This window comes from Lactuca saligna, chromosome 1, assembly GCF_052625555.1.
Source record: "Lactuca saligna cultivar CGN05327 chromosome 1, ASM5262555v1, whole genome shotgun sequence".
In the NCBI taxonomy this organism is placed as follows: domain Eukaryota; kingdom Viridiplantae; phylum Streptophyta; class Magnoliopsida; order Asterales; family Asteraceae; genus Lactuca; species Lactuca saligna.
In genome coordinates, this window is record NC_136417.1 from 8,672,491 (window position 1) to 8,691,006 (window position 18,516).

At 35.1% G+C, this 18,516-nt stretch overlaps 3 protein-coding genes and 1 long non-coding RNA gene across 4 annotated transcripts; 1 reads left to right on the top strand and 3 right to left on the bottom strand.

Annotated features, from left to right (window-relative positions):
* Positions 1 to 447: 447 nt before the first annotated feature.
* On the bottom strand, positions 448 to 2,842 carry LOC145046844 (5'-3' exonuclease family protein). Its single transcript, XM_078995121.1, has 5 exons — positions 2,385 to 2,842; positions 1,633 to 1,794; positions 1,284 to 1,518; positions 923 to 1,145; positions 448 to 661 (listed from the first exon to the last, which is right to left on the bottom strand). Exons 1-5 carry the CDS (start codon positions 2,760 to 2,762, stop codon positions 532 to 534), a joined length of 1,128 nt encoding a protein of 375 aa, XP_078851247.1. The 5' UTR covers positions 2,763 to 2,842; the 3' UTR covers positions 448 to 531.
* Positions 2,843 to 3,641: 799 nt separating this feature from the next.
* EMB3003 (2-oxoacid dehydrogenases acyltransferase family protein) lies at positions 3,642 to 6,352 on the top strand. The gene is made up of 6 exons (XM_078995061.1): positions 3,642 to 4,693; positions 4,908 to 5,099; positions 5,319 to 5,406; positions 5,697 to 5,767; positions 5,855 to 5,938; positions 6,041 to 6,352. The coding sequence occupies exons 1-6, from the start codon at positions 3,827 to 3,829 to the stop codon at positions 6,143 to 6,145; spliced, it is 1,407 nt and encodes a 468-aa protein (XP_078851187.1). The 5' UTR covers positions 3,642 to 3,826; the 3' UTR covers positions 6,146 to 6,352.
* A 260-nt stretch (positions 6,353 to 6,612) lies between these two features.
* LOC145046706 (leucine-rich repeat transmembrane protein kinase family protein) lies at positions 6,613 to 10,066 on the bottom strand. The gene is made up of 2 exons (XM_078995005.1): positions 7,338 to 10,066; positions 6,613 to 7,221 (listed from the first exon to the last, which is right to left on the bottom strand). The coding sequence occupies exons 1-2, from the start codon at positions 9,850 to 9,852 to the stop codon at positions 6,914 to 6,916; spliced, it is 2,823 nt and encodes a 940-aa protein (XP_078851131.1). The 5' UTR covers positions 9,853 to 10,066; the 3' UTR covers positions 6,613 to 6,913.
* Positions 10,067 to 13,411: 3,345 nt separating this feature from the next.
* Positions 13,412 to 14,832, bottom strand: LOC145048015 (uncharacterized). Its single transcript, XR_013682684.1, has 3 exons — positions 14,479 to 14,832; positions 13,664 to 14,409; positions 13,412 to 13,575 (listed from the first exon to the last, which is right to left on the bottom strand). It is a non-coding gene; the product is annotated as an uncharacterized LOC145048015 (long non-coding RNA).
* Positions 14,833 to 18,516: the final 3,684 nt, after the last annotated feature.

The window sequence follows — 18,516 nt, forward strand, 5'->3', positions numbered from 1 at the left end:
AGCTTGTCACTTTACAAGCCTACACCCAATTCGCATAACACACCATATGAGATAAAACAGATCTTGTTTGGTTCCATTGTTTAGTGAGAGAGTGTGAGATTAATACATTAAACTCTAGATTCAACCCCTTATTTCTCTCTTATTTAGTCCATCAGTTTGACCCAAATATTTATAATTTCTTCAATTACCTTTCATTGTAAACTTTATCATCACTAGTGAATATTTGAGTGGTTTGCTCCATCTATGTTTTATCATGATTTGGAATTTTTCATATAAATCTTGGTGGTGTGCATGTCTCCATTTTTTGTTGCTTTACTTATTATTGTTAAATCTCGTTATATTTTAGTGATTGGATGTGGTTCCCTATTGCAAGAATTTGGTCGTCTCTGCTGCTATGCAATCCTATTATCTCTTTATCTCTTTATTTATGATTTAGCTCATCACTCATTTATCTTAATGACACAATTACTATTTAAACAATCTCGCTATTGTTCTGAATTTTACAGTTCAGTAATCTATATAACACAATCACTACACTCTCTTTAACATTTTAGAACTACGAGTTTCCTCCAATAAATCAAGAAAGCTTGATATAATTTCTGAATCATTCTGTGTGTGTCTCTTATGCAACCACTCTGCCTGTATCCTAATGTTAACATCCCTACAATACAAATAATTTCAAAGCATTAAAAACCACAGGGCAGTTTTCTATAACGAATATCATCTGGTTGTTTTCCTTTGGACTTCTTTCCATTAGAGAACTATGCTTTCAGTTTTATACTTATTAAAGCGTTTTTCTATAACTGGGAAGTTTTTTCAAAGAAAAATGTTGTAATAGGAATAAATAAAAGTAGAAAGTAGAAACCCATATTAAACAAGTGATGAAAGTAGGCTGCTATTTATTGCATTTATGAAATGTTACCTCCTCAAGGAAAGAACATGATAGTTCCTTCGGAAGTGGCTGGCATGCTTTGTGAGGGCATCTTGGACATAAGGTTTCCCAACGGTTCTTACAGCTGCAGCACTAAGTAGGTTTTCTAATGAACCATGTTTCTTTATAAGTTTTAAGGCAGTTTTCATGCCAAAACCAGGCACCACATGTTGAATTCCAGGAACACCATCTGCTTCATCACCCAAAATGCATCCTATAAACAAGAGATTTATGTAAAAAACACCCTCTTTAAACTAGTTTCATGAACAAGAAATCAGTCTTTCCAAATCCTCTGACAGATTGGACAACTTGAATTCATGATTCAAATCATCACGAGAAAGTGTATACTTACTAAGACTTAAATCAGAGAGCGGATCACACTTGTATTGAGCTATGTAGTGATTGAAGGTATAAAATGACCATCTTTTTAAGTCTGGAAGAGGCATAACAAGCTGCACATCTTGACATATCAATTGCTTGAAATCTTTATCAGGAGAAGCAATAGCAACACGGTATCCCATTTCCAAAACTTGTTCAACAAGTGTAGCAACAACATCATCTGCTTCTTCACCAGGAATCTTCACAACCTGCATATATCATTATCATTCATATAAACTAGAATATATATATATTCTTTTTAATGAAAGGAATTCAAGTAATATTTGTTTAAAGTGATGGAATTATTACTGAGGATTACTGACCGGCACATTACATTTTGTAAGGGTATCTGAAATTAGTTGATATGATCTCCTTATTGGAGCTTTTGCTGATTCCGATACCCATGGTGAAAATTTTCTTCTGTGTGCTTTATATGAAGGTAACATTTGTTTCCTATATTCATGAGCTCCTTCTCCATCAATAACCTGCAACAATGAGATACGAGTAATACAAGTCTTTGTTAATATTTTTTATTCATTAGCAATTTAGTACAGAAGGCTACTTAAGACACATTACACAAAATTCAATTCCAAGACATTTTGCCCTTATTGGTCATAGAGTACTACTATAAATTCATTATCTAGCATAACATCCACCCCAAAACTTGGCGATTTGTAAGGATATGATGAAGTTTCTTAGCGTCTACTGTGATAGAAAACACGATTGTTGAATGGATAAAGTACTACAGCAGCCTAGCAATCAATTGGAGATTCCATAGATAATGAAATGAGCTCAATATGCATAAACTATTGCTGAAATCAACTAAAACATATGGATAAAGTACTACAGCAGCCTAGCAATCAACTGAAAATTCCAGTACACTTCTTCTACTTCTCTGCTAGAAAGAAAAGGAGCTATATTTGATTATATTGTTTCCAAAAAGTCTTTCAGATACCTTAAAATCCAAAGATTTTGACTTAAAGCACTGAGTTATCTAAAACGACCAAACTCTCATTGAGATAAAACAATTGACATGGCATAGAAACGTAATGGAGAGAGGATAGGTGGTGCTTACGGCAATAACAGGGTCTGTAAGGCTGACTTCGGAGAAGAAAAGGGAAATCCAGTGAGCAAAAGAGTGTAAACTCGGGGTGCTACCATCATAACAGATTGGGTTCACATCCAAAAAGAACACCCTTTTCTTCTTCTTGGTGATGATATTATTAACAGTATCATCATCTCCCTTTACTTCGTTTAGGTCATGCTTTGGTTGCAACAGCAGCCCACCAACTGTTCGACCTTCTGTCCGAGAAGAAGAAGCAATAAGGGCAGCACTAGGTTTGGCTCGGAGCTTCGTGCGCATGAAAGAGGGAGCTGAGCGAAGAGTAGTTGGATTATGAACACCCACACACATACCCATCGCTATACGAGCTTCTAGGACGTCCACCATCATCACATTCACCCTGCTGCACCTGCAAGTGTAACTATCTGTTCAATTGATTTGCCGAGGACTCCTAAAATAAAAGAAATGGGTTCATCACCGTGCACTCATCTTAAGTGATTTTTAATAAATTTATTTGGGGGTTTACTATTTTTTTTTTTTTTTTAATTATTATTACAAAAAAACGATTATTATTATTATTATTATTATTATTATTATTATTATTATTATTATTATTATTATTATACTATCATTAAACTTTTACAATATTACTATTATTGTTATTGATAATAAGAGTTTTTTTTTAACAGATTGATAATAAGAGGTTTAGTTGGTAATATTGTAAAAAAAGGAACAAGGCACGTGGATGTTAAGTAACAAGGTAAATATCGGTAATAACTTTTTTCTTTAACAAAAAGAATAGCATTAAACTTAATTTTTTGCAATTTATTACTATTAAATACAAAAACAATTAATAAAATACCATTAAAAAAAATCGGCTTGTAGTTTCATTTGTTTCAAGTTTGTAGGTCTATTATCTGTGTCAAGTGTTGAGACACGTACATTTAAAATGTATATTATTAGTTTAAAATGAATAGTAAAAAAACATCAAACATTAAACATTAGTTCATTATTAAAAAAAAAAAAAAAAAAAATATTAATAATGTTTAAAGAGTAAATTGGTTAGAGTTACAATAACCAATCAAAATAATATTTTTCTAAAACAATAAATATTAATTTAATAATAAGTTATATATATATAAAAGTTAAATATAAATATAAAGAATGGTTCATTACCCTATAACATTATTTTTACAAATAAAATACTGAATACATACACCCTTATGTAGACTGTAGTTATGTGTCATAAATTTTTAAACAACAAAGCGTAGTTAAATGGTGCGAATTTGGTGATTCGATCAAACCGATAACATTACATACACTTCATCACCAGTCCACCGGTAAGGTGGTCGTTGAGACCTCCGCCCTCTTTCGATACTCTCGAGGAACCATTTCATACATAAAAACCTCCCCTGCATTTGTTGATCCAACTCTCTGCCTTTTCTTAACAATCAATGATGGCTCAACTCCTCAACTCCTCTTTCACTCCCACCACTCGCGGCCTCCGCCGTCAATCCATACCTTCAATCTCACAATCCACCTCCCGGAAATCCCAAATCCATGCCAAGATCCGAGAGATCTTCATGCCCGCATTGAGCTCCACCATGACTGAAGGAAAGATCGTCTCATGGGTCAAATCCGAAGGCGACAAGCTCAATAAAGGCGAGTCTGTTGTCGTTGTAGAATCTGATAAAGCTGATATGGATGTCGAGACATTCTACGATGGCTACTTGGCTGCCATCATGGTTGAAGAAGGCGGTGTCGCCGCCGTCGGCTCCGCTATCGCCCTCCTTGCCGAAACCGAAGACGAAATCGCCCAAGCTATATCCAAAGCCAAAGAACAATCCTCTTCCTCTTCCTCATCCTCACCTGCTGCTCCTTCATCTCCTCCAGCGGAAACGACAATACCTGATTCTCTCGCCGTCGCAACTGTAGTGAAGGCGGCACCGGTGAAGGCCGTGGCTTCGACACACCCGGCTTCCGATGGAGGCAAGAGGATTGTCGCGTCTCCGTATGCTAAAAAGCTTGCGAAGGAATTGAATGTTGATTTGAGTGGCGTGGTTGGTACCGGACCGATGGGCAGGATTGTGGCCAAGGATGTAGAGGCTGCCGTTGTTGCTTCTGTTGCTGTTCCCGTTGCTGCCGCGGCTGAGTCAGCTAAGCCGATTTCTGCAGTTCCAGGGGTCGAATTGGGTTCTGTTGTTCCGTTTACTACAATGCAGGGTGCTGTTAGTAGGAATATGGTTGAGAGTCTTGGAGTTCCTACCTTCAGAGTGGGATATACAATCACCACTGATGCTCTTGACGCTCTCTACAAAAAGGTAACTTTTTGAAGCTTATGAGAACTGGAAATTGCTTTAATCGATTGTTATCTTCAACATTTGATTGCTGTTCATTCTGGTTTTGTTTTTGAATGAATCTTTGTGCACTTGGAGCTTACATGAACCTGTTGAAAGTGCTAATTGTGGCTCTAATTACTTGTTTTCTTGATGTTTCCAAGTGTTTTACCATCATTATCTACGTGTAAATTTGTAGATCAAACCAAAGGGAGTGACCATGACAGCTTTGTTAGCCAAAGCTACAGCGCTTGCATTGGCTAAACACCCTGTTGTGAATTCAAGCTGTAGAGATGGAAAGAGCTTTACATACAACAGCAATATCAACATTGCTGTTGCAGTTGCAATTGATGGTGGATTGATTACTCCCGTGCTTCAGAATGCTGATAAGGTGAACTTTTTTTCCCCCCATTAATGGGGAAACTCTCTTTTTTTTTTCTGACTTTCTATGTTAAGTTGTTCTTTCTGAATTAAGTCAAAAAGAATACTCATACATAGCTTACAGCTTACTGGATTAAGTCTTGTCCTCATGAAGTCCAGCAAGTAAAAAAAAAGCACCTTAGTTTACTTGATGGATGCTTACTTTTATGTTGTATTGTTTTTTTTAAAGGTTGATATATATTCGTTATCAAGAAAGTGGAAAGAATTAGTGGACAAGGCCAGGGCAAAACAGTTGCAACCTCAAGAGTACAGCACAGGTAAACTCTCTGATAATCAGTCAATCGAAACATACATCTATATGAAATCTGTGTACTCTTATGCCCTCTATGCTTTTATAGATTCAAATACTCTATAACATTACATTTCCTTTAGTACCCTTTCATGTTAAACAATTTCGGGATGTTTTTGTTATGTTCCCAAGTTTTGTTATAGTATTGTAGAAATATAGCAGCGTATTTGTCAAATATTATCCTTTTTATGGTTACTTTAATCAAAATAAATCTTCTTGAAAAGTTGGTTGTAAGGAATCTTGTTTAATCTGTTGCAGGTACATTTACTCTTTCCAACCTTGGAATGTTTGGAGTGGATCGCTTTGATGCCATCTTGCCACCAGGAACTGTGAGTTTCCATATTTAACCTCAAGCTCTATCATATGTGACATTAACATTACCATATCATATGTTCTTTAATCATGTTTTTGTGCAGGGTGCAATCATGGCTGTTGGGGCATCTGAGCCCACTGTTGTTGCCACCAAGGATGGTCGAATCGGCATGAAGAGCCAGATGCAGGTATGTTCACAGTTACTTTTAGCCTGCATTTGCTGTACATGACACGAGGATAAGGGCATTTATGTCTTTTTCACATATTGCTTACATGGGTTGGGTTTGCAGGTAAATGTTACAGCGGATCATCGGGTAATATATGGGGCGGATCTTGCACAGTTCTTGCAGACACTAGCAAAGATCATTGAAGATCCTAAAGATTTAACATTCTAGTGTGTGTGATAGAAAAGAATTAAAAAAAGACCTTTTTCTTTTTGTGCTTATTTCATATTTAAGGTTGATCCTGTTGGGCTATTTGTTTAGACAATCGGAGAAGGTATTCATGAGTCTTGTTAAAATTTTGAAGCATGGCAATGACATTTGTTAGTAAATTTGGGTAATATTATAAGCACAGCACGAAGATGCCAAACTCTTGGCTTACTAGATTTGCAAATATCTTTTTAAACAAGTATTACAACATTATCATGTTAACCTTAGCCAACACTTGCCAAATGGCCTTCTAAAATATCGTTCCTCACATCTATTGTTTAAACAAGTTCTACAAATGGCACGGTTTTAAATAGTTACAACCGGGAGTTCACTGATAAAGAACCTATTAGTAGTATGTTTGAACGTTAATCATTACACAATTGTACATTGTATTTATTTTTTCTATTTTTTTTAGTAAAGACAAAGTCTAATTAGCATCATGCCTTGGTGTAGTTAAACAAGATAGCTATAAAGGCTACTATCAAATGAGGACTATGCCAAAGCTAATTAAACCAAAAGGGTGAGTGGTTTTGAGAAGAATAAGTCACTAAATATATATTTACAAAAAGTGCGGATATATGTTGATGACGACAACTCCGTATTTAGTAATCTAATTACACACTAAGTATCGTTTACACAGATCCAAATAACCCACTTCGTATTAAAAAAAAAAGGTTCGTATCGTGTTCTATTTTGCTTAAAAATACCATACCAAGCATATTGGCCATCGTCTTAGTTTCTTGCATTAAGGAGCATTCGTAACACACTCCTCATTTTCGGTCTCTCTTCGGGTGAAACACTGACACAAGCTAAAGCAACCTTAAGGACTGCTAACATCTGGTCTCTAATGCCTGAGGATGTCCTACTCACGGTGGAGTCAAGCACTTGGTCAAAGTTATCTTGATTTGACTTGCTTGACACCCACTTCACTAATTCAGATCCTTCACTAACAGCTGCTTTTCCTGTCAACAACTCAAGCAAAATCACACCGAAACTGTAGACATTTCCAGCTGTTGTCAACCTCATTGAGTAAGCATACTCTGAAACCCAAAAACCCAATTATAGTTAGGGACTTTTGATCATCTTTCTTACGCATCACATGACATGACTATATTTAGCATAAGTATGAATGATAGAAAATATGCATCAAAGATACCTGGTGGGACATAACCGACAGACCCAGCAACAGCAGAAACATTGCCTGTGCTCTTTGAAGGATCAATCACTTTAGAAAGCTCGATATCTCCAATCTGAGGCTCATTTATGGACTTGAGCATAACAGATTTACTTGAAAGATCAAGGAGGGTGATTTGACCCGAAGGGCATCCATGGAGAAACGCCAGACCATTAGCGACACCTATAGCTATACTGTACCTATTACTCCAATCCAAACCCCTTCCCAAACTTCCATGAAGAACATCATATAGAGTTCCATTCTCAGTGTAATCATAGAAAAGATAAACACTTTCGGTAGTCAAGGTATAGGCAAGAGGGATCATGACACTGGAATTTCTCAACTTCCCAAGAACTCGGAGCTCTTCTTGCAACCGATCATGGCTCCCAATTTGGAATATTTTGTCAACCCCATTAAGCTTCTTGATGAAATACATCATCCCTGATGGCATCACAGCCTTGTAATATGTAGAGAATCTCGTCTTCAAAACAATATTCGAGGGGTTACCCACAGCCTCCATCGCCTTGGTGAAGTCAAGATTCAATCTTTGAATGGAATTTTCAGTCAAGAAATCGCTTTTGATGACCACGGGTTCAGAGGATTGACTTTCTTCATGGTTCACCTTGTGAATTCTTCTAGAGAGTATAAGGGCCAAAATGGAAACTATCATAAGTGTAACAACAGCTGCTGCGGAAGCCACAATGATACCCACTGACACAGACTTTTTTCTTTTCACGACAGAAGGGTCGGGTGTCGGATTTATCAAATGATTCCCATCAGTGGACAAGTTAACATTTGAACGAAACGTAGGAATGATTCCCGTAAGCCGATTATTGGAAAGTTTTATCAGTGTCAAGCTTTGCATACCAGTGAGGAAACTTGGAATCCCACCGGTGAATTTGTTGTTCGAAAGATCCAAGACTTCGAGGGACTGTAATCTGTTGAGAGCCCTGGGTATTCCTCCTTCAAAGTTATTCCAACTAAGATTTAGAGAAATCTGCAACTTTGTAGGTAGTGATCTGACAACACCACCAAGATTGTTCTTTCCAAGTTGAAGCTCCAGTAAGGAATCCATGGAACTAAAGGAATCAGGAATTCCGCCGGTGAGACTGTTCGCCTGTAAGTCCAGCTTAGTTAGCTTCTGTAACTTGGATAACGATGGTGGAATGGAACCATTCAGAGAATTCCAACTGATATTTAGTTTATCCAAAATCTGTAACTCACTGATTTCATCTGGGATCTCTCCAGAGATTCTGTTATGCTGAAGTAGAACAACCTCTAATTTTGTAAGATTACCCAATTCCCGAGGAAGAAAACCAACCAGTTGATTATTTGATAAGTCCAACAGCGACAAATTCCGAAATAATCTCAACTCAGAAGGAATCACCCCGCCTAAGTTATTATGATCAAGCTCTAAATACGCTAACGATGGCCTATCATTCCCGAACGACCATGCTGGTATTTTCCCTGTTAAGCTATTGTTACCCAGCCTCAATCTGACCAAAGTTGTCGACATGTTGGAAGGTATCGATCCAGTTAACTTATTAGCAGACAAGTCGACAGTCTGCAAATCCTTTTGAGACAAAAGGTTCGCCGGAATTGACCCACCCATCTGATTATAACTCAGGTCTAGATTCCTGAGATACCTAGTAATTCCTATTGGAATTACACCTGTGAATTCATTCTCATTCGCAGCAAACCTCTTCAGAGTTGTGATCATGGAAATCGACTGAGGAATTTCACCAGTGAGGTTATTGGCAGAGAGAACTAAGAGTTGCAGATTGGAGAGTTCACCAATACGAGAAGGAATGGTCCCGGTGAGATTATTGCCACCCAAATCAAGAATAGTAAGATTCTTATAGTTTGTAATTCCGTCAGGAATATTACCTACGAAATAATTGAAGGAGAGCTGAAGCTCCTCAAGAAGAGTTGAATTGCCTAGCTTAGTAAGAATAGACCCTGTGAATTTGTTTCCGCTAAGGCTTAAACTTTTAAGCCCATTCAAACCATTCAATTGTGAATCAATAGAGGTCTCGAACGAATTACGAGAAAGGTCTAAAACCTCTAAAGAACGAAAACCCTGGAAACTGGGCAACGGCCCGTTCAGATTGTTGTTGCTAAAGTTAAGGGCTTTCAAACCACCACAAGAAGAGAAGATTGGTTGTGGGATTGAGGTAAGCTGATTGCTGGAGAGATTAAGAGATTGCAATGTTTCGATATCGCAAACAAGAGAGGACCAAGAATCATCGTCGTTAGAGATTGAGAAAGAACAGAGAGAAAGCGAGGTGACGGAGGAATTGTTTGGAGCGCAGGAAACGCCTGTCCAAGAACATGGGTTTGTTGAGTCTTGCGAAGAATTCCATTTGGAATTACTGTTGTTCTGTAGCAGGTCCCGGAGTTTGTTCATGGTGGTCACCTGAGTCGATGGTAACTGACAGAAAGCATACTGAACAATGAAGAAGAAGAAGACTGGGAGTATGTGTAGATACCTGCTCATGTTTGTGGGTGTGGGTGTTCAAAGTGTCATGAATCTTCTCGACATATGTCAGAGTTTGTGCTTCGTGCGTATGGAAATAACCATGAAGATGCTGAGTTTTTCTTATTTACATGAAAGAAAAGCAGAGAGGGTTGACCGGAAAACGACCGGAGTTGTGGAATATTTGTGAATGGCGTATGGAAAATGGCAGTGGAATGGACTAATGACTTTCTGTCAAACCACTGTGCATGTTGCAGACTAAAAAGTTTAGGAAGAAAGGGGCCCGTTGACCATTGACTAGTATAAATGGACCCAAACGTATTAAATACGTTGTGGAAAATTTTGCCAAACCTTATTACCGTTTCATACCAACAGCTAGCGGGGTATGGTGGGATTCGGCTTTTGATTGTAAAAAGCAATCATGTAAACTTTTTTCTCTTAAATATGCAGATTGTATAATTGTATAATTGTTTTTGGGCTGTGATATAAGTAGGGGTGTTCAAAACCGGATATCCGAAAATTCGAATATCCGAAATTTCGGATAGTTGATATTAGATATTAGAATCCGTATCCGAAAATTCGGATATCCAAAAATCAGATATCCGAATTTTCAAATACGGATACGGAAATCAAATCGGATATCCGAAATTCTCATTTATATAATTAATTATTCAACAAATTAACAAAAAAAGTACAAACTTTCGAAACTGTTGAGTATCAATAAGTTTGCAAACCAATCCAACAATTAATACTTGTCAATGGTTGACGATTTTCTTATTTAAATTTGCAAGTTTTAGGAAAATAGAAAAGTAAATAGATTGCTTTACCTGTTGTTTTTTTCTTCCTTTTTATTTATGTATATTTAATTCTTTATCACCTTTTACATAGATAATATTGAGAATATATATTAGGTTAAAGGGTTATGTTATTATTTGTTGCGCTAGTTGATAAGTAACAAAAAAAAAGGGTCAAAATTGAAGATGCTAATGATGGAAAGCCTACGTAAGCATGTTGGAACCATGGAGTGGATACTTGTAAATGAAGCACATAATTTGCTAAGGTCGCTATAAACCTAAAATGTATGGTTTGCATATTAAACCCCAAAAAGCATAATAAAGTAAATTACAAATCAAAATTCTTCAAGAACCATGATAGCAAGATAGAATATCATCAAGAAAGAGGAAGACACTTTAGTTGCGCAATTTTTGTATGAGCACTGAGCAGAGATAATTTCGAGTGATAAATCAATAAATTTCGAAGATGCATAAGCCATTCATCTAAATATTACGTGAAAGAAAATCAAATGACCGAAAAGCAACAAACAAAAATGGGGTTTAATATAAAACAGAAAAAAAGAGACGAAGATAATGAAAATCAGATCCTAAATAGCTAAATTAACTAAAACATATTTTAAATACATTAAATATATAAATATATTTCGGATATCGGATATCCGAAATATCCGATTTTTTTAAAAAAAAGTAGTATCCGTATCCAAATCCGAAAATCCGGATATCCGAATTCCGGGTATCCGAAATTTTAGATATCCGAATTTTCGGATAATTTCGGATCAAATTTTCTGCAAATATATAATATTTTATGCAAATATATAATATTTTATGCAAATATATCTTTTTGAAAATTTAATAAATAAGCATAATATTTGTAATTGGTATTATTTGTTTTATAAGTTTATAAATATGATAATCTAATATATATATATATATATATATATATATATATATATATATATATATATATATATATATATATATATATATATATATATATTATAAATCAATATAAAAGTTAGTAAACTAAGTATAATGCAAAGTCTCCTAATGATAATGTAATTAAACCATTATCTTCGTGTTATTCTTTTCGTTCCGTCTATTCTTGTGTGTGTGCGTTTTTTTTCCGACTATTGCTATGTTATTTTTTCATTAAGACTACTCATTTTTTTTTTCATTCGGACTATCCATGTGTTATGTATTCGTTTAAAATATCTTTGTGTTATTTTTTGTTCCGACCATCCCTGTGTTATTTTTTCGTTCAGACTATCAATATGTATTTTTTTTGTTCGGGTTGTATTTGTTTTATTTATTTTTTTTCATTCAAATTATTCATGTGTTATTTTTTCCTTTGGATTATGATTGTGTTATTTTTTTTTTTGTTGAAACCATCCAATGTTATCATTTTGTCGTGAATTTTGTAAAAAAATATATTATTAGACCAATGAACAATATATAGATAGTTCGAACGAAAAATAACATAATTATAGTTCGAACAAAAAAAATAATATATAGATAGTCAGAACAAAAAAATGCACGTAGATAGTTGAAATAAGAAAATAATACAGAGATAGTCTGAAAGAAAAAAAAATAACATATAGATAGCCCGAATGAAAAGTATAACAAAGAAATAATTAAAACGAAAAAATAACACATGAATAATCCAAAAAAATAATAATACATCTTAGAATCATATGCAAATGTCTATAATAATAATAACTAGAAAAGATGCCCCGCGTTGCGGGGGTTAGATCGTATTCGTTTGTGCAACACCTCAAATACAATTAGGGAAAAAATCCGTTTGTGTTTTTATTTAATTGGAATTTTTTGACAACTCCACAGATATTATATCTTCGGCACCTACTTATTTTGTAGCTATCTGAATTCTCAGTTCAGGGAAAAATATATGTGTCAATAAGCTTTTTATGGTCTCACATCACGACCCTTCTATCAATAGCAACCACCTGCAACAAACCAACATATAGTACATCAAAGAAATGGAAGTATGTTGCTGTTATGGGTTAAAAATAAAGTATATTGCCCATTTTAGTAACAATCGGATAAAATTTTTTAAGAAAATATAGAATAAATAAACTGACCTTATCATACTTTCCTAACAACTTAATAGGAGAAATAGGGAACTGTTTGAGTAGTATCATGTCTTGAAGGGAAGGAGCTGATCTGGAAGAGTAAAAGATCGTAAAATCAATAAATTTATCAACAAAATATTTATTATTTTTAGGGTTTTACTGTTCTGATATGTTTCCAGGCGCATTTAATTTCTACTACAAGAGGCTATCGGATAATAAATTGCTATTATTGGTAAAAAGCTAACATTCTTCAAAGTAACTTCTTCATAGAAATGGCGAAAATGCCCTTATGACAAATAACTAACAAAACAGCTAACTAACTAACTAACTAACTGTAAATCTGTTTCTAACAGTTGTTGCCTAAATGGAATTAACCCTTTTTAAAAATGAACAACCCGTATATATGACAACTTTTTATTTCTATATTTTCATATATAAGTTGTAGATAAGAAAAGAACTCAAAAGATTTGATGAATGTTATACTTTTTATTCCTCATCTTGCACATCAACATAATGTGGAGTATTTTTGTCCTTGTCTTTTAAAGTTGGATCCGTCCCCTTGTGATGCAGCCACATGTTGTTCATATTAACAACGTATTAGCATACAATGTTCTCTATTTGTATAATTAAATTTCATAATTTTTGTAAATAAAAAAACTTACCAATAGCGCCTTTCTGAGAGAATTTCCATTCCATATGAAGTTACAAATTGTAAAATTTTCAGCAATTAAAAGTGTGTGGTTAAACTATTTGGAAGGAAGCACATAATCACCTTATGTAGGTTTTTGAGAAATTCCATTCCATAATTGATTTGTTAGTTGCATGTCTGAGTCTAAAATATAACTATAACAGTTTCAACATCCCTGCAAGTAAGTTAGTTTTCAACATTTAGCTAGTGTTCATAGATAGGTTGACCAAATTACAGAAATACCCATATACATACATACATACCTTTAATGAGATTGACATATGTTATACATTAAGGTATTATTTTGTAACTTACATGTCGTTCTTCCCTTTAGAGTTGTATCTGTTATGGGTGTCCATAAGAACATGCCATTTTAGAGTTGTAACCAAATGAGCTTCAAAATTTGAATGCCAGTTAGTTTTATACTCATTATCAGTGACCAACATGATCAACATGATCGTTTCACATCTTTCATAAAAAATATAGCCTCATCCAATCTGTAATAAGTCAAATATGTAACTGAATTTCGTTTGAGAATAGAAACAGACATTGGAGGAAAAAAAACAGCAAACATTTACAACTTGACACATATTCCACCCGATTAACTAAAAACACATTCAACCACAAAGGGACCACAAATGAAAACTGTATACAAAACTCAAATAACTCATGAAGTACAACAAAACCTATTACGACCAGCAATGGTGATGCGGAGGTCAGGGGAGAACTTAGATAGAATGATAGTGGCAGTTAGATTCAAGTAAAAGAAAATTTGAGGGCTAGCACAATATGGTAATCACTAATCGGAACAAATCGTAGCTATATGATAAGCTTTATAGAAAATCAACAACCCTGGTATGTGTATCGATAAATTTAGCATCTTTAGAAGCCATTAATATATCACAATTAAGGGAGATGTCGAACCCGCCGTAAAAGCGAACCCTGAAATCGGTCTGATGGCCGGCTTACGACATCGCTCCATTTGGGCAATCGGATTGGTTTCAAAATCCTGCAATTACCAAAGAATAAAGTCAAATATTTTAATAACGATATGATAGAGTAAAAATACAGAGCTTACCTGCATCAACAAACTCATTGACATATTCAGTACAATTGCTTCCATTTATCTACAATAACAGATAAATAGTCACACACATACATACGTTTGTGGTGAAAACTAACAATTTCATGATAAAAATATTACTTCTCTGGACATATTGTCCCAAATTGAGCAATTGTGTAAGCTAATTTAATTAAAATTGACAATCCAACAGGTGAAACATTACAACAAACAATTGGTGTGCACTGTAACATACCTAAAAACAGGAAAGCATATGTATTACATATAAATAAAAAGAAAGTATAGAAAAAGAACAAAACGTTGAGATTGGAGGAACACATGAACGTATCGGAAACAAAGAGCAAAAAGATCAATATTTGTCACCTGAAAAAGCAAATCAGATTCAAACCGTCATCGCATCACCAACCATGACACCTAATTACAAAAAGTGGGAGCAAATGGAAACAGAGATAAGTATGAAATCAGAAGTTTGAAAGCTTAGGGTTCAATACCTTTAAAATCCTTCTTATGTTATGAAATGATCATCCCACACTTTCAAATTCATCCACCCACCTGAACCACAGCCAAGATTAATGGACTATAATTGTTGACACTTATATCCTATAGCCTACAAAGAAAAAAAAACTCCAAAATTCATAAGCTATGAAGCGTTATTCAGAAAACACAACAAAGTAGAAAACCAAAAAAAAAAAAAAAAAGATTACGAGATACTTACAATCGATTCGATATGAAAACATATATTTGTAATAAGGAACCAATCGATTGGTCCTACTCAACTTCAAAAGGAAAACCGGAAAAGAAATCAGGGGTGGGACAGTTACACTCAAATAGAAGTGTAACCTTCTTCAAATCCGAAATTAGGGGTGACATACCTGGAAATCAAATATCGACGTTCATACCCTTTCAAATTCTTCGAAGCCTACATAAGAATGGAATCAAACCAGATATCGATCGATAGCAGTGGAGGGTACCTTTGATTCAGAATCGTCGATTCCACTCAGATGATTGCGATGAACGACAATGACTTTGGTGATGTTAAAGCCTTGGTACTGTTTACAGAGAAGAAGCCTAATCCCTTAAATCAAACCGAATCACCCATCAACACTCAACATCATCAACAGGACCGAAAGCTGCGATATGGTTTTTCAGCCAGGACAGAATCGTCGAGGCAAAACATCAGAAGAATAGAGATGAATATTCAAAATTGGAAGAGCGAAGGAATTACTCTGGTGGAGAACGGGTATTCCAAGCGATTGACGGTAAATAACATTTTCCTTCTTCTGATTAGAGCACCATGGGATTGGGGAAGTAGGTGGTCGGAACACAAAGTGGAGAAGGTATCGAAGATGTTGGTGTTAGTGGTCTGGTGATGGGAGTGAGTGAAACAAAATCAGGTAGAGCGGTAGACACAGTGAGATAGTCGGTTTGATAACCATCGCAAACATTGATGGCGGTGGCGCATACAAAAAAAAGCGACAGAGATTACCTGAGAAAGAAAAGAACAACAGAGCAGAAGGCAAGTCGGTGAAGATCTATCGAAGAAGAAATCGAAAGAAGCAAAAAAGAAACACGTGGAAAGTAGATCCGAGAAAGAAGACACATATCATATGAAATAGTACGTCAGCAAGGAGATGTGAACAAAAAAAAAATTGCCAACGCAAAATGCATAATAAAGAAGCTAAAAAGATGCCAAACCCCAACAGCAAGTACAGCATAGTAGAATGATTAAATTTGACAAAACAGCCTACAGAATACTGTTGCTAAGGTCTGAGAACTTTAATATATTGTATAATAATAATAATAATAATAATAATAATAATAATAATAATATAAAAAAGACAAGAAAATTACGAAACATTAAAAAAAATGGTAAAAATCCTTTTTGATGTGATTGATATTAAGGGTAATTAGGGATTTAAGTGTAGAATTAGTAATATGGTGAATTCACGATATAACAACATTCTATACAAATTACACTACCTCTAACTTGGTGTAACTTTTCTTTTTGCAAAAAGAAAAGACAATTTAAAATTAATATCAAATCGGAAATGATAAAGGTTATAAAACTTTGGATATATGGGAGCTGATGAAATGTGCATAATTTATTGATATGATATCGGAATTACTTAATTTCCTTCTCCAACACTAAATTGATATTTGTACTTCATTTTAGATTGTACAAACACACATTTTGGTTAGATATGGAATTAACTATAGGCATCGGAAGACAACATATCAATGTTGCGTATTTTCTGTTTCAACATTTTGTTTTTATTTTTTGGAATCTGTTTTGCTTTTAAAATGCACATAACTCACTTATATTAAGTCAAGATTACTTTATTCTTTTTTCATTGTGTAATTAATGTATGTACTTCAATTTAGAATGTAAAAAGTTATAATTTGGTTAAATAATGAATCATTTACAAGTTATGGAAGATAACATATCATCTACAACATTTCAATCAATTCTAATTTGAGAAATACAAAAAACCGGGATTGGAACCGATGGTCTGGTTCCTGATTCTTATAATATAAGAAAGTCGGTTCTGTTTTCGAATCGGTCCAGTTCTAAAACTCATCCCTAGTCAAACTAGGCATTGACAAAACTATTTTCAAATTTAGACATCGCTTGTATCAAAATTTGAATAAGGAAATAGTCTTAAACCGGTGGCAAAGGGGGGTTTTTATTTGAAAAAATAAAAAAGTAATATTTATATTAAATTATGTAAGTTATTTAAAAATAGATTGATTTAATCAAAATATGTATTTGCCATACGTTCCTATCTAATCTTCTTCTTTTTACATTCCCCCTCAATCACAACCGTTTCAAGGTTTAGATTGTATTTTAATTTTTTCAACATGTTTCTAGTGGCTAGCTTAGTAAACCCATCAGCTACTTGATCTCCAGAAGAAATGAACCTGACATCCAGTGCACCCATAGCTACCTTCTCTCGGACAAAATGAAAATCAACCTCTATGTGCTTGGTCCGTGCATGAAATACTGGATTGACTGTCAAATATGTTGCGCCTAAATTATCACACCATAACACTGGTGCTCTTGGGTGATGAACTCCCAATTCTTTAAGTAATGATTGTATCCAAATTGCTTCAGCTGTTCCGTTTGCCACAACTTTGTACTCAGCCTCTGTGCTAGACCGAGATACAGTTGGCTGTTTACGAGAACTCCACGATATCAAGTTTGGACCTAAAAATATAGCATACCCTCCGGTAGACCTGCGATTATCTAAACATCATGCCCAGTCTGCATTCGTGAACACACTTAATAACATGGAGTTTGATTGTCTGCATCTTCTTCAATAAGTGGTCTTCCATAGTTACTAGCAAGTTTTTCCGTGACAGACATAGGGGTTGAAACTGTTTTACAATTCTCCATGTGGGAACGATATAGTAAATCAGTAGCATACTTGTGTTGAAGTAATGTGATGTCCCCTGAATTGTGAACCACTTCAATCCCTAGAAAATAATTTAAACGACCGAGATCTTTAAGTGGAAAAGAGGAAGACAACGCGCAAACAAGCTTATCTACCACATGTTTCGATGAACCGACAATGATTATATCGTCGATATAGACCAACATGTAAATAACAACTCCACCATGATTGAAGAGAAATAGGGAAGTATCGGCCTTCGAGGATTGAAAACCAAGATGATGTAGTTTTTCACTGAGACGGGAGAACCAGGTACGGGGCGATTGTTTAAGACCGTAGATAGCCTTTTGAAGCTTACACACATAGTGAGGTCGATTGGAATCTTCAAAACCAGGGGGTTGACTCATGTATACGTCTTCATGTAGAAGACCATGAAGAAACACATTGTTAATGTCGACTTGTCGCAGATGCCACTTGCTAGAAACAGCTAAAGAAAGCATTAGTCTTACCATTGCTGGTTTTACAACGGGACTAAACGTTTCTTGATAGTCAATACCATACCGCTGAGTAAAGCCACGAGCAATCAAACGTGCTTTGTGCTTCTATCCAAACACTTGTAGCCTTTGTGCATTGAGCTGTAACCTAG

Excerpts from the sequence above, each read along its gene's own strand:
- LOC145046844 (XM_078995121.1), bottom strand. The coding sequence starts at position 2,762 with ATGATGGTGGACGTCCTAGAAGCTCGTATAGCGATGGGTATGTGTGTG. Across the intron at positions 1,519-1,632 it reads TTACAAAATGTAATGTGCCG|GTTGTGAAGATTCCTGGTGA; the intron begins GTCAGTAATCCT and ends TGATATATGCAG. Across the intron at positions 1,146-1,283 it reads GCTCTCTGATTTAAGTCTTA|GATGCATTTTGGGTGATGAA; the intron begins GTAAGTATACAC and ends TCTTGTTTATAG.
- EMB3003 (XM_078995061.1), top strand. The coding sequence starts at position 3,827 with ATGATGGCTCAACTCCTCAACTCCTCTTTCACTCCCACCACTCGCGGC. Across the intron at positions 5,407-5,696 it reads ACCTCAAGAGTACAGCACAG|GTACATTTACTCTTTCCAAC; the intron begins GTAAACTCTCTG and ends AATCTGTTGCAG. Across the intron at positions 5,939-6,040 it reads GCATGAAGAGCCAGATGCAG|GTAAATGTTACAGCGGATCA; the intron begins GTATGTTCACAG and ends TTGGGTTTGCAG.
- LOC145046706 (XM_078995005.1), bottom strand. The coding sequence starts at position 9,852 with ATGAGCAGGTATCTACACATACTCCCAGTCTTCTTCTTCTTCATTGTT. Across the intron at positions 7,222-7,337 it reads TGTCGGTTATGTCCCACCAG|AGTATGCTTACTCAATGAGG; the intron begins GTATCTTTGATG and ends TTTGGGTTTCAG.